This window comes from Ciona intestinalis, unplaced genomic scaffold (assembly GCF_000224145.3).
Source record: "Ciona intestinalis unplaced genomic scaffold, KH HT000184.2, whole genome shotgun sequence".
Taxonomy (NCBI): Eukaryota; Metazoa; Chordata; class Ascidiacea; order Phlebobranchia; family Cionidae; genus Ciona; species Ciona intestinalis.
The window spans coordinates 100665-116029 of NW_004190506.2; the positions used below are offsets into that span (position 1 = coordinate 100665).

General features: G+C 36.6%; 2 protein-coding genes and 1 long non-coding RNA gene across 3 annotated transcripts; 1 reads left to right on the plus strand and 2 right to left on the minus strand.

Annotated features, from left to right (window-relative positions):
* Positions 1-82: 82 nt before the first annotated feature.
* On the minus strand, positions 83-3934 carry LOC108950506 (metabotropic glutamate receptor 3-like). The gene is made up of 4 exons (XM_026839294.1): positions 2915-3934; positions 2391-2449; positions 1509-1661; positions 83-485 (listed from the first exon to the last, which is right to left on the minus strand). The coding sequence occupies exons 1-4, from the start codon at positions 2985-2987 to the stop codon at positions 387-389; spliced, it is 384 nt and encodes a 127-aa protein (XP_026695095.1). The 5' UTR covers positions 2988-3934; the 3' UTR covers positions 83-386.
* Positions 3935-4753: 819 nt separating this feature from the next.
* LOC100186723 (cyclic nucleotide-gated cation channel alpha-4-like) lies at positions 4754-11908 on the minus strand. Its single transcript, XM_002122636.3, has 14 exons — positions 11475-11908; positions 10665-10868; positions 10045-10167; positions 9580-9722; positions 9241-9379; positions 8770-8917; positions 8437-8495; positions 7838-7988; positions 7538-7640; positions 7089-7243; positions 6469-6643; positions 6016-6119; positions 5488-5689; positions 4754-5220 (listed from the first exon to the last, which is right to left on the minus strand). Exons 1-14 carry the CDS (start codon positions 11890-11892, stop codon positions 4876-4878), a joined length of 2469 nt encoding a protein of 822 aa, XP_002122672.1. The 5' UTR covers positions 11893-11908; the 3' UTR covers positions 4754-4875.
* Positions 11909-14425: 2517 nt separating this feature from the next.
* LOC113475291 lies at positions 14426-15365 on the plus strand. The gene is made up of 3 exons (XR_003397040.1): positions 14426-14513; positions 14671-14764; positions 15347-15365. It is a non-coding gene; the product is annotated as an uncharacterized LOC113475291 (long non-coding RNA).

Genomic DNA, 15365 nt, shown 5'->3' on the forward strand with positions numbered 1-15365 from the left:
CCTCGTACCCGCTTACGGGTTACCACGTATCATTTTTTGTAATTCCATTAAATGTAATCGAATGTTATATTGAGGTTTTAGTTTTATGTAGCTCGCTAGCGATTTCGAGCGTAATGTTTCATGACATTTTCTCAGATAAAATTAGCATACAAAACACACGCAGTAAATAGTGTGACCTAGTTAAGCTACTAAAAATAGCTCTTCGTGCAACGCCATTTAGTGCAATGACGTTCGTTACCCAGACGAACTTAAAATTCCTTTTTTTTATGGGTGAGGTCCTTGTCAAGGGCCTGGGATTTAGGCCAGATTTAGCACATTACCCCAACACCTGGAAAGTCCATTTAAGTTAAAGTCTCGGCACCGCATCGCAGTCAGACACGTATTAGTTATCTTACCCCTTTTAAAGCATGAGTGTCGATATCACATGTGTCGATCATCAGGGAGCCGAGTTTCACTCCGCGTAAGATGCTGTTATCCGCGTTAACCTGCATGAAAATGTAATTAATTAAATGAATAATAGTGGTCTTGTGCATGTATTGATCGCCCCTAGGTTACAGGTTCGAGGCTCGACGCTGTTATTTTTTTAACATGTGTATAAAAAAATACGAAATACCCGTGAAAACATGAAAAGAAATACACGAAAATATAGTAGGGTGGGGGAAGACGGGACACCTTTAGCACATAATATCTAAATATCCTAATCGTTTTTCTAACAATTAACAACGGCCTGTTGGAGTCGTGAGGATACGGTTTAAAAAATTTTTAAATGTTCTTTGTTATTACAAAGTTGGACGAGAAAATGGAATGAAAAGTTGTCTCATCTTCCCCCACGCCCTACTATAACCACCGTTCTGTTTTTTTTCCTGCTGGTGGGACAACGCCGGTCGTAATAACACGAGTGTTGTTTAAAACACCCCCTGCCCCCTAATGAGTTACCACATATGTAACTTTGTGGGTAATAGTTTTATCTTTTTTGTAAGTAAGGCTCACAATTTGGTCAAACCATTGGCGAAAATGCCCAATGGGGCGAAAATGCCCTCATACCAATGGGGCGAAAATGCCCTCAAACCATTGGCGAAAATGCCCTAATACGCCCACAATCGTAGCAGCATAAACTATATTGCATAAACGATGGAGATAGCTGTCGATATTCATTTTAACAGGATATGATCTATCACACGGCATGCTGCTAAACAGGATGCATAACACAATGTAGAATAGGAAAGTTACTAAGACGCGTACTTGTGTGTATTGGTCATCGGTTACTAAGAACCCATGTTGTGTCTACCTAAATAAATATCCTGTGTATAAATACGGCATCTATCTAAATACATTACATGGACCAGAATTTACTTATAAATATTGACACCATTTTATTTTGTAAACGTTCTACCTTGTTCAAAACAATAAAACCTCGAGATAATTAGTTACTACCAGCATATTATCAAGGTATTTTAACTACCGTTTTCCGGCCACCCGAGGATATTGCAAGTTACATTAGTGTATACCTTATCTAAGACTAAGTTAAACGTTTCAACGGATTGAATTCCATCGTCACTTATAGTTGAACACTTGTCGCCCGTCCCCCTCTTATGTACACGCATCATTCCGCCAATGAAAATATCACCGGGTCGGTACTGGACCAGATTTCCTTTAGCGTTCTGCAATTTAGGAATAACTCGCGTTATACCCACAACGTTACATTCTTTTCTATATGAGTAAGGTCCTGCAGTGTGGCAGAGAACCCATTTTATCGTGGGACCCTTTTTGACCTTTAAAAACCCCACGAAAAGCAAGACCAGAGGGAATAGGATTCATTTCTTTCCCATTTACAAACATAGGCGATCGAAATCTGTTTAGGTTCCTCAGACCTACAGGACTGGAGCCTTGTATCGTAACATAGTAGGCCGTGATTGTAACATAGCCCACTCAATAATATTTATTTCCTATTGTGTAGACATACGAGCTCACGTTTTAATGGGAACCACCGCGGCTTATAAAAAAACTGAATAAGCGCGGTTACTGTAAAATACCCAGAACAGTTGATACTTCCTGTTACAATCGCGGAAGCCATAACGTTACAACGCTACATATACACGGACGTTGCATATAGCGTATGACGTGGCCATGCTATGAACACCATAGTAATGAAACAAATAATAATTCCGTACATAGTTAGTACTGCGTGGGGAAATGAAAAACCTTTAGCACATAATATCCAAATATCCTGATCGTGTTTAAAACAATCAACAGCGGTCTGTGGAAATCAGAAGAGTTTTATAATTCTTTGAATGTTTTTTATTTACTACCAAATGGGACGAGAAAATAGATTAAAATGATGTCCTATCCCCCCCCCCTACTGTATAACTAATAACTTCCTTATGGAGTACCTCATACGCGGCCGATCCTGGTGGGACGTAGTTTTTGATGATAGTGTTGTATAAGTTATCTGTAAAGATTGTATTTAATATACACTGTATATAATGTGCATGGTAGTAGTACACTGACCACTAAAGCAAATATAGTAGGATGAAGGAAGATGGGACACTTTTTTTAGATATTATGTGCTAAGGTGTCCCATCTCACCCCACCAGTACTACATTTAGGAATATTTTGTTTTATTTCCAAAAACGTAATATGTTACATTACGTATTAGTTTTAACCAAGAAATGCAAAGGAACGGTATAAGGATACTGGAAAACGCACTGTTGGTTAAGTGTATACACGAGTTACCAGTTATACCAATTAGGATTAAGAGTACAAAGCCAAATGAATATAAAAGGGGTCGGGAATATGTGGCCAATTCGAAAACTATATGTAGACCAATACAGTGCACGCTTAATGTTAGGCCCTGTCGTATATTTAGTAATCATTAATGTAGTTATAAGAAATAAAAATGCGCATGAAGACTTACCGTTTGCCGATAATTGCCTGTCATTCAATAGCATTAAAACTATTACCGACCTCACTACCGCTCTAATGCCCATTACGGTTTCTAGTTGTTTCTAAAATGTGACAACAGCGGAGCAGTTTTTACTTTCCTTTAACTATCAAGCTATACTATGGTCTCCTCGGAAATTCAATTTAAATAAAAAATTGACGATGCCCTTTAAGTGAAATATATCTCTTATATTATACAAACTCTTAGACTTGATTTTTGTCTATTACATATTTCCTAGTTTCAAACTATTCCCGAGGTCGACTATGTGTGCTTTGCGATTATGAAAGCCAACTATAACATCGGACATGAATATTTTATGTTCATCAACGCTTAAATGAACACATGTTCATTCATTTGTTAACTCTCACTTCAACTAAATTTAGCCGTATCAGATGGTGGGATAAGATGGGACGTATTTTCATCTTATTTCCCTGTCCATTTAGTTACTTAGTAGTAAACAAAGATTATTCACAGAATTTTATAACCGTAGCCTTGCGATTCATATATAGACTATTCGTAATTGTTCAAAACACGATGGGAAAACACCGCATTAGGGTGCCAAATATATCCCATTTTACCCCACAATACTATAATCTACTGTCTATCTATACACATTTTTACTAACGTGGTACCGTGTTTTAAACCATTTCTGCTACGCTAATATTGCTTAGCTTAGGTAAACACTCATTTGCAGTACGCAACTACCGTTTCGCTTACAATTAAAACACGGGAAGTACTACACAGTTATTTTGCAAAGCTCAAATTGAACTGCTGGCGGAGTCACTTCGTCATCGCTGTATGATTCATATTGCGTTTAACTAAACATAAATATAACGCGGTCATGTAAGCCAGTACACTATGATCCGGGCAATACATTTTTTTAGCTGGTTCAGTTTTATTTTTTATTGGTGAGGTGGTCTTACATCAAGCCACGCCACGCGACCTGGGCTAAGGAGTTGGCGTACCACCTCTTCGATCTGATTATGATTCTCGTGTAATTTAAAAACCATAAATTTAAATAGACACACCAAAACAGACTGTTCTAACTAAAAATTTAAAACATTAACTTCTAACGTGTAACCACAACAACATCTAATAAACTGTTACCTCTTACAAAATCCCAAACTTTACCACTATAACTCCAACATTGTTTTGAATTTGACGAATAAAATTAGAACTGTCGAAACAGCGATTTTATTTAGCACTCTAGCCCGTTAACCCATATTAAGAAATACACCTCCATAGTTTATGTCACATGTCAGTAATATATCTAAATTTGGGATATGTGGAACTAATATATATATATTATAGAAGCGCAATGTGTTCTTAAGTATCCCGTCTTCCCCCGCGGTACTATATATATAATCTTCAATGTTATGATTATACACGTCATTTATATAGTTTGGGACAAATTTAACTTTATTTGTTGGTCTAATGACCGCCGGAAACTATGTGTTGAGTGGCGGGCAATGACCAACGTTATAACACGGCTGTTTTGTCCCGTACAACTCGTGCCCTTATGGGTTACCAAGCATGTAACATGGTATCTCTTTGTTGTTGTATGACTGATAATGTAGACAACCCGTCATGCAGCGCTAACCGTTTATCGTATCGATTTTTATTCTGCACGCATTTTAGTTTTACCCATAGAGCAAGATACTTGTCCACACATGTCGGAATATAACCCTTTGTGATATCCATTATCAATTATTAGATGTTTTAAACCCAAGGTATATTTTAAAAGTAACATACGGAATATAACAGATACTATCTAGCGTTTTTCGGCAACGCCAGGATAAAGCAAGTTACATTCATTCTTTCATTACTATATGTATTTTTTTTGACACGCAGTACAGTTTGCAATACACAGAGGATATGGTATACGGTAAAATACGGTAAACAATATTAAAAAGCGATATATGTGGTAAGTAGAATCATTTTAAAGTGTTTAGTGAGACAAGAGAGCCGTAAACATCAAGCGGTGTTTCCTGTATAGCACTTGGTCGTCTATACTTTGAATTAGATTTCGTCGAATTCGTTGCCGAAACTGGCAACACTGTTCGTTTACGGTTTTTTCCCGAATACGTCACCGTTCTCGTAAATAAGTTGTTTTGTTTCTTTTCAGACGTTGCTAAACTTTCAGCTGATGACGTAGATGGATCAGTTGTGACATCGTTCTCAGTGACGTCATCTTTATCTCTGATGACGTCATTAACGCGTCGGTCGCGCTGTTTGTCGGTTTCGGTGAGTTGTTGTTGAAATGTTGATATTTCTTGGTTCTGTTAGAATAAAATTTATAACAAGAGAGCATAGCTCTAATGAATAAGCACGTATCGTTTTATTTTTATTTTTCCATAACCTAAAATAGGCCAAATAGTTCTGTTAACTAAAGGGTGCCTGATTTTTGGTAGTGTGCTTGACTTTGGAGCTGTGTAGGTATTAATTACTTGTTAATTAAGCGATTTTACGCAACTATGTTTAGCAAATAAATTATGACGACTATGCACGTTATAGTTCTAGTGATGAAAATAGTAAAATAAATTTACCCAAAAAGTATCCAAAGAATATTTCAAATGCTCTTTGTTTTGTTGGTAGATAAGATTCAATTTGTTGGCAATGTCTGGACGAACTATAAGGCCAATGTTTTTCGGAAGTTTCAACTCTTCTTCTTGTTTCCTACCAGGAGAGGGAGGTAGAGCACTGTCGGGTGAGCTACTATGTGTCCACCTTGATCTGTCGTCTGATTGGCTGAAATGTTAGGAATTTTTACTTAAATTTTCATAATTTAAAAAAAAAGGCAACCTGTAATAATATTTGGTGCATTTTAGTTTCTATATGGGTGGCATTTTTGTCCAAATCTAGCCTGGAAACAAATCCCCACCAACATAGAATGGAATTTAATATGCGTAGGGTCCTTGCTGAGAACCCAGGGTTTAAGCCAGATTGCCCTTTTATACATAGTGTATTTAACAACTGTTGTTTTGCTGTTCCCCTCTCTTCGTTCTTTAAATAAGATGACTTTTGCAATCATTTTCAAAATGCTTAATAAAAATTGTGATATAATAATAACTCACGTTATTGTTGTATATCTTGTGCTTTCCAAACTAACATCCACCCCACTGATAGATTGTGTTTTTGCTGTTGACTTTTTAGCAGTGGAACCAATAGATTTATGGCTCTGTGAATTATAATTTATAATCAAAAGATGCAATCAAATTATTATAGTTAATTTTTTAGACTAAGAAATTATATTCAACAACATTAAAAGCGTTTAAAATGTTCTTTTAGTTGGAATCTGTTCGGTTTACCTAGAACAATATTTGAAAACAGTTGCTTTTAGATATACTTTTTTATTTCTTGTACTGACATAGCAACAGCTGTTTTACTGCCTGTTATCGGATTAATTAAAATAAAGTTTTTTGGGCCCTAAATCCTTAAACAAAGACCTCACTTTTATAAAATAAAATTAAAACTACAAGATGTTTTATTTTGTATCAAAATGTATTTTATAATTAACTACAACTTACAGAGACTTCCAGGTTCAGAACTTCAATTACATCTGCAGCTCTCAGCATATACAGTTCTGTGTAGCCACAAGCAGTAACGTTGCTGCTACGTTTTAATGTCTGATGCATGGAAAGGAAATTCTCTTCCCCAAATATTTCACCGTCAAGGACCAGGTTAACATGGCCGTCAATTTCTCTGGTAATTAAAAAATAAAGTTTTATGGTTCTGTGGGGTAAGATGGACTTCCACATATAGTAGTTACGACATTTACAGAATATAGTAGGGTGGGGGAAGATGGGACATCATTAACACATAAAATCCCAATATCCTGACTAACGTTTAAACAATTAACAATGGTCTATGAGAGTCGGAAGGATACGGTTTTATAATTCTTTGAATGTCATTTTGTTATTACCAAATTAAACGAAAAAATGGAATAAAAATGTGTTCCTTCTTTCCCTACCCTAACATATGTGGATTTGAAACTTATATTATAATTTATGGGTTTTGTATTGAATTACCATTTTTTGGTAAAGAAATAAATTAACATTTACATTTTTGCAAATATTGCTGCTACAGCCATGGAATTGAAAGAGATAATCAATATAAAATAGACTGTGAAGTACCAAGTTTTGCTCACCTTATATTTTGTAGCACACCACTTCCCACAATGTAAACCTCCCGCGCAGGTTCCCCACTTTTATAAACAAACTGCCCAGGAAGGTAAACCAACCTCTCCAACTTTCCAATCAACCTTCTTAGAGTGGATGAGCTCAAGTTCATCAGTTCAGGTATCTGAATATGAATGATTGTAACTTAAATGTGGGAGATCTGTTATTTATTACACAGGGGTTCTGTTTTTTTCAACTTGTGCTCGCTCACAAGTTATTATGTATGTAACTTATTTGTCCTCATGCGGCTGGCTACAACAATATTTATAACATGAGTGTTCTGTTTCATACACCTCGTGTCTGCTTACAAGTTACCACATATGTAACTTTATGAGTGAATAAATGTAACTTAAATACCCTCGCATGACGGCTTATTAATTACCAATTTATTCTAAAAATAAACATAAATTGCTCAAACCTGTTTAAATGCTGCGTAACAATCATGGTTTGTGATCTCATTTCTCACAGACAAAGGAAGATGACGTAATAGTCGTCCTTTGTCTAAATGACCCAACTCAGAACTGAAAAAAAACATGTTTTTAATTTTTAAAAGTAATTCTTGGAAGTATGGGGGGTATTGGTGGGAAAAATTAAAAATATGGTAAAAGCATGTTTAAATTAGTTTAAACTTTAAAAAAACAACTTAGAATATGGTTAAACCCTGCTATAAAAATTACAGCTAATAAAAGGATTTAATATGTGCTCAAAAGTTATTTACTGGTTGAGCATATGCTGGTAGAACAATTCAACTTTGTGTCTTAATTCCTCAGGTAGACTTGTCCTTGCAAAGTAATTCCTTGTTGTTTGGATTTCATTTTCCAAAGTCATTCTGCGGGAAAGTTGTCCATGCACAAGACTTGACATGTAAGCTGGAATTTATATTTTTATTTAAAGGGAGCATACCAACGAAAAGTTTAATTTGTACATTGACAGAAATGCCAAATTTTCAAACGACTTTTTAAAACCAAAAGCACTTTTCCAAGTAAATTATTTTTTTTTCTGTTTTTTTTTGTGTATGTAGTCTGATACCAGTTAAATATATACCTAATTTATACAGGGAGATTTAATTTACAACAAACAGTCAAAGTTAAAACTACTCCTCATGGGTGTAGTGTTACTCTTATATATAGTAGGGTGGGGGAAGATGGGACACGTTCTATTTTCTAGTCAAATTTGGTGGTAAACAAAGAACATTCAAAGATTTATTAAACCATATCCTCACGACTTTTTTAGACTGTTGGTAATTGTTTAAAACACAACCAAGTGTCCTATCTTTCCCCACAGTACTATATGTTGATGTTGTGATACATAACTTACCTATAAACAATGCCACCAGAATGATGGATAGTAGTTGAAGGAGAATGGTGTATGCGAACCTGAGTTAAAAAACGAATGATTATTACTTTGATTGGCTTATATTAAAAAAAAATAAAAAATTCCCCCCCCCAAAAAAAATTCACCCATCAAGTTACATACGTGGTTACTAATAAGCGGTCACAGGTGTATAAAAGATAATATTCATGATATAACAAAATCCACTGGCCCCGTCACATGAATAAGAGTTACATTCCTTCATATGACTAATATCATAGCACATATGTTTAGGAATGTTTTAAAACACTCACTTAAAAAAAACAACTTATTACTTACTGCCAATTTGTCTCAGGTAAGGGAGTTCCCCCAACCAGTGTCAGCACTTTTATCGACCAATAGAAAGAGTAGGAATACTGCCGCGTCACAAACCCGTATTCCGGAAACAAATTTGGATCGGGGTAAGACCAGCTCGTAAGTAAGTTACCTGGTCGTTGTAAAATGAAGTTTAAGTTATAGTGAATTGATAACAACAGTGTGGGTTGTGAGGTAAAGTTTAGCTGGCAATCCATTAGCTGGAGTTTTTTTTGTTTTTAAATGTTCCATAGGTCCAAAAAATACCCACTGTATGATTTTTTTGTAAAAAAGTTGGGCGTTCATGTTGAAAAGGAGCTTTAAAAAAATGTGTAGAATATTTCAGACATATTTACTGAAGTCTTGCTGTATAGCAAATAAAACATTGGAAATACATGACTTTTTTATACACTATTTTTTATAGCTGCTAAAAGCTCTTAACAATTTATTACTTACCATATCCATTAGTAGCCGACAATGTAAAATAGACACAAGCATTGTAATGCAGGATAACCAGGTAACTATGCATAAGGTTCAGGAATCTCCAGATGTTTGGAAACTTTGTGTTGCTTTCAACCATCCTTATGAATGTCAGCTGTGGAAGAATTTAATTTTATGAATGCCTGTCAGTGTACATTGGGTGTGAACATATTTACCACTCTATATATGGAAATAGTATAGTGTTTATATATTTGTAGCTCGTAAGCGGGCACGAGGTGTATCAACACCAATGTTATAACGACTATTGTTGCCCCACCACTGGAGGATAAAAAAGTAAAATTCATTTATATTTACTGTTCTGTAGAATCTTGCAATCCTGTTCATCCTGTAGTAAGGGTTGATGTGGGAGATGAAGAAAAGGTCAGATGGGAAGATGGAGATCACATCGAAGAGGATCGTCCATTCATGGAGGCGATGCCGGACGATTAAGTTATGGTCTACAATGTTAGTTTAATTTGTATGTTAATGGGAATGCTGTGTCGCAAATTTGATGTATGATATATATATGGACACTAGGACACATATATAGTTATAATATTTATTGTATGAACTTGTTAGTTTTATCCTTGCAGGGCGAGGCAACGACATTTGTTATAACACAGGTTTACCGTTTCATACACCTTGTGCCCGTAGGTTTAAGGCTCGTTGCTGCTACTGTTGTGGGTATGTTTTATTGGGCAAGACACTTATACCAACTGTCGTCATGCAAGGGTAAAGCAAATTGCTTTCTTTAACACTCATGTATGTATATATAAATACCATTGATATAGATTCCACTTTTCAGGAACTTGGTCCTAAACTTTATAAAGATGTCAATCACGTAGATGAGATCAGAAATGGCGTCCATGGCGAACCACACGCCCTGCCAGGGTGTTTGGATGTCTGAGTACAACAAGTTTTAGTAAAAATGTCACCAGTCAGATAGAAAAACGTCTGGATTTTTTTAATAGAAAGGTATCCTAACTATAATAAAATCATTTGGAATTAACTTCATTTTTTTTCCCTGTAATCTCTACAGTATTTTCGTTTTATTTCACTGAGTTGTGATATGTTTGCGATTTATTTTTGCATTACAAAGTCAAGTAATACACATATCCATTATATCAGTGTTTTCTAATTTGGTGTACCCTGGCATGGCGGGCCAACGGCAGTCGTTATAACACGGTTGTTCTGTTTTATATACCTCCTGCCAGGTTACAAGTTACCGCATATGTAACATACTAGCTATATGCGGGCACTTCGCCTGATAATTTATAATATAGCAATGCGCTAGCGCCCTGGGTGTTGGGTTAATGGGGCGAATTATTGCATAAATCTTATTTTCCATGTTTGGTTGCACTATAGGACCTCTCCCATATAGAATATGAAACGCCACGAACCTGTTACGAATGTAGCTCTAAGCGGGATCGTCCACAAGTTGTAGAATAAAGCTATTGTTACAACCATCAGCCAATAATGAAGGAACGCGGTATCCGGTCTGTACGTTCGCCGCCATAACTTGAATGAATGAAACTTCACTAGCGACCAGAACCCAACGTTATGCGTCACTGATGACGTAGGAGTGACGTCACTCTTGTATTTATCTGGAGATGAATGTTGACTGAATGTAACCTTTTTGTCTATGGCAGTCTTTGTTTTAAAATCGTCGTTTCCATTACACTTGAAGATAAGTCAATGGTTGTAGCTTATTTATCCGAGGCAGGCTTGTTCATCCGTCATACATAACATACATGGTAACTCGTAAACTGGCACGAGGTGCTAAACCCGTGTGATAACCACTGTCGTTTTCCGGCCATTCGAGGATAAAGTAAGTTACATTCATTCATTCATTTATTCATCCTCGGGTATAGCGAGGCAACGATGACCGTTACAACACGGCTGTTCTGTTTCATACACCCCGTGCCAGCTTACAAATTACCACGTATGTAACTTTGTAGGAAATTTATTTTTGAATTTTTCGTGTGGCTGACAATTTGGGAAACCCATAGGTGCCCACTGGGTTGTAAAAAAATACCGTTAAAAACACAAACGCCCAAAATGGTAGCAGCATCGAAACTCGAACCTGTGCCCTCTGGACCAGTCGAGTTACCCACTGTGTCAGGAAACATTTTTAAATAAATTGAACATTTCCCATTATGATTTTCAGTTTGCGGTTGATGACGTAGGTTGGTGGCGTCATATTTACTTACGGAATGGATGATTGACGTCATTTTCGGAAGAATCGATTGTGATCGGATAATTGCTCTTATTGTTCATATTCGAAAATAATTCATCTTGGTTTGTTACGTAATAATCGTCTATTGAGGTCTGTGTGATGTACGCGGGGTTATTAAAGGTTAATGAACTTTGTTGAAGTTCACGCATCGGTAATTCTTCAGAATGAAACTTGTGACGTGGCGAATCAAACGATTGTGGCGTCACTCTGTTAGCTATGATGTCACCACGACCAATGTTCACCAAACTTTTGAAAAGTTTCGAAAATTTTCCTTTTTTTTCTTTAACTGTGACGTCATTATCAGCGTCTTCCGGCTTCGAATCAGCTGTTTCCGATTGATCTGTCTCCTGTGACGTCACAGACCGTATGTCCCAAGTATCCGGATTATCCATTATGACGAAACAAACACTTGCACGTTATAGTTATAACGTCACAATCTTAAACTATTTTCTACAGTATTTATTTAGATTCAGCGCCTACAACAACTAATTTAATGACGAAATAAATATAATAGGTTGGGGTAAGATGGCCCATGATTTCGTAGTAAACAAAGAGTATTTGCAGAGATAGTATCCATATCCTCACGACTGTAAAAAAGACTAACTATATCTACTAAAAAATCTTTTCATTCAAGTTTGATACAATCAATATGACGTAACAACTAAATTAATGACGAAATAATAAAAATATTCCGTCATAATAACACATCCTGTCGTCTTGACTTTACAATCGTTTTAAATTCATCGTAAGATGAAGAATCAAGGACGATCCAGTTTCGTTTGTCGCGAATCGCGATTACACGATTCACGCTTCTACTCCTTTGTTACGTCATACGAGGGTTAAAACAACTCGACCCCAGCAATTGTTCTTTAAACAAACTTACAATCGCGATTATGAGGTCACAGGTAACGCGATATCGAAACATTAATTGTTACGAAACAAAACCATCAATCAATAAAGAAACGACCGTTTGTTGCGTGACACTGACCATTGTTACGTAGGTATCGTTTGAATCATTGTCTCAATAAACCGGAAATCAAACAAATTCAAGAATTCGATCTGTTTTTCCCGAATAATTAAAATCAAATGACGCAATTGTTTTGTAACAATTAAAACAAAGAGAAATCGACGTCAAGTCGCGACGAAGTTGGGTATTGTCTCAGTTAAGCAAAACGTTTGTACTTCACGTTTATAAATGAACGTTCGTGACCGTCGGCATGACGTGTACCAGTGCTTCTCTTCCAGTAATAGTTTAAGTGTTGGGGTAAGGTGGTCCTAGTTTTCATTCACTTTTATCGTCTTATTTGGTGGTAAACAAAACATATTTACAGAATTATATATTTCTATTCTCGCCATTCTATGAGCGTCTAAGAGAACGTAAAACCTCCACGCCCTGGATTCGAACCGCTAACATCATCGGGGCACGGATTGCCATATTTTAGGTCACTTTTTAAAAAATCTTCTCGGTACCTCAAGGAAAAAAAGTTTTGTTGCCACGCCCATTTCCCTTTGTTCTTCGAAGGGGTTTGCGCTCATAGAGCATCGATCGCGTGTCTAGCACGAGACAACGTATTGGAACACTTTCCCACGATTCTAGGTGTGACGACACAATAGCATCGCGTTGACCGCCACAATCACACCTGGGCCGCTGGAATTTCCTCGCGAGGTGGCGCTAAGTGGCTCTAATCTGTCTCTTTGATTGCGCTGGCGAAGATTAAGAAAAACGCGCATAGTACTGTAGGGTAGAATGAACACGACTAGCCTAATAATATCCCATATTTCCCTAATCGTGTTTTAACAATTACCAACGTTCTTTAGTCGCAAGGACAGCACGATTATAAATCTGTAAACATTTTGTTTTCTACCAAATGGGATGATAAAACAGAATGAAAATATGAACCATCTTACCCCAACCTACTATATATAACTCTCAAAACCCTTGACTTGTATTTTGCAAATATTTGACGGCGCTATTATGGCGCTATGAAATAACATACGTTGCTACAATATGTCGTAACAAACATTACAAAATGCCCAGAAAAACTGAAGGCGCTAAATCTCGGAAACACTGACATTTTTTAATCGGAAACACTGGCGCCTGTAATAATTAAATTACGGAATCAACGCCGAAAAAATGAGCAAATTCCTGCAAAATTGGGGGCAATTTCGCGCTCTCAGGATAAATAAAGAAACAAGAAAAGAAGATTTGGGAAATTAACGAAAAATAGGAATTCTTGGTTTCTTTTTTATCCTGAGCTCCTTGCTGAAATTTTAGTGTTAATCCGCTGTTGCAAGTTTGCATCTCACTTGTTGGTCGTTCATGTTGGAATGATGTTGTGTTGATGTCGCATGGCTGTACTTCTAGTTTGGTTCTTGAGCTTTTTGAACGCTCTAATTTCGTTCTTGATTTGATTTGCACATTCTGTTGCGCATTGTTGGTCGCCAGATTTGGCAGTTGTTGTTATTGTTGTTGTTGTTATTGTTGTTGTTGTTGTTGTTGTTATTGTTGGGCTTTCGACCCACATTGTGTCGGCCGAGGTTGGCTTTTTATGCTTTCTGTTGAACCGAGTCGGTTTCATTTATTGTTTGGCCGCAGTCGGCCATTTTTTTCGGTTTTAGGTTAATTTAATTCATTTTTTTGAGGTTGTTGAAGCTTTTGTGTGTGGTCGTATAATGTTATTGTAAATTAATGCTCTTATTTGGGATGTATTATAAGCACTATTATATTCAGTCTTGTATGCTATACTATATATATATATATATATGTATATATATATATATGTAGGAAATGGTGGAAATATTTTTCTATTATAAAATAGATTATTACTCTTATGGGGGCGGCTTAATTAGTATATTCAATATTGTATGTTATTGTATTGTAAATATTATTCTACTGTGAAGTATTATTACTGTGGAAAGGGGGTTAATGGTTTAGTTTCAGGAACAGGTTTTGTGCGCCGATGTTCACGCTGGGAGAGCTACGTTCCTACGACCTTGCTGCCGAAATACAAAGGTAAGATTTGCGTTCCGACATTCAATGCTCTTGGGGGTAACACATTTGTCCACAGCAGCTTATATAAAGACTGGTTTTCAGTCTTTAGCGCGGCCTATAATGGCGAAGGGTTTGTTATTTAAGAAATATCAAGTTATTAACCCTCTGTTTCAAACAGACAAGAATGAAGCAAAGATTGGAATTGTATCCGGGTTCTGCAGACGGAGACGGCAAAGAGGAGTGGATGGAACAAAAGCTTCAACACCAGCACGGTACAAATTGTAGTACTGGTGAACGGTACCGTGAATTTATTACTAGCACGTTAAGGCTTTAGGGGGGAGTTCTCGAGCGTGGGCCAACTTTTCGTTGGTAAGATTAGCTGCACTTCGTGTGTTGTATCATTTTTGTCAATCGCACTGTCCCTTTACGCTCCGTATTTTTGTTGACTTACCACGAAGAGGCTCTCCATAAAATGTAAATTTGCGGAACAATGCTGGGTTTAGGGTTATTCTTTTAAGTAGGGCATAGCTCCAAACAGAAACACATTTCTTACAGGTGGCAAATGGTTTCATTCCCCCACACATTAGGGTGTAGAATTTCTCCTTTCCTTTTACAGGTTTTCTTATTTCTCTATATAGTTATATTAGAATTGTTGCAGGCAGAATGTCAGTAGTTGTCAACCCAGCAGCGTTGCATAAACACACAATTACACACAAAAAATCAAATTTAAAAACAAACACATTTCCACTGCTAACTCGTCGGTACCTTGTCGTGGTGCAGTGGCTTTTAAACTAAAGCCGACGATTTAAAATATATAATATCCAATGTTAATACAAATTCTGTATTGCTTGCAGGATCCTGAACGAGAAGTCC

What these genes read in the sequence shown, in the direction of transcription:
- LOC100186723 (XM_002122636.3), bottom strand. Translation starts at nt 11,892, where the DNA reads ATGGATAATCCGGATACTTGGGACATACGGTCTGTGACGTCACAGGAG. An exon ending in TACCAGCATATGCTCAACCA is followed by an intron (nt 7,641 to 7,837) that starts GTAAATAACTTT and finishes GTTTTTTTTCAG; the next exon opens with TTCTGAGTTGGGTCATTTAG. An exon ending in GGTGTGCTACAAAATATAAG is followed by an intron (nt 6,644 to 7,088) that starts GTGAGCAAAACT and finishes TTTAATTACCAG; the next exon opens with AGAAATTGACGGCCATGTTA.
- LOC108950506 (XM_026839294.1), bottom strand. Translation starts at nt 2,987, where the DNA reads ATGGGCATTAGAGCGGTAGTGAGGTCGGTAATAGTTTTAATGCTATTG. An exon ending in CAGGATCGGCCGCGTATGAG is followed by an intron (nt 1,662 to 2,390) that starts GTACTCCATAAG and finishes CCTAAATTGCAG; the next exon opens with AACGCTAAAGGAAATCTGGT. An exon ending in TTAACTTAGTCTTAGATAAG is followed by an intron (nt 486 to 1,508) that starts GTATACACTAAT and finishes ATTTTCATGCAG; the next exon opens with GTTAACGCGGATAACAGCAT.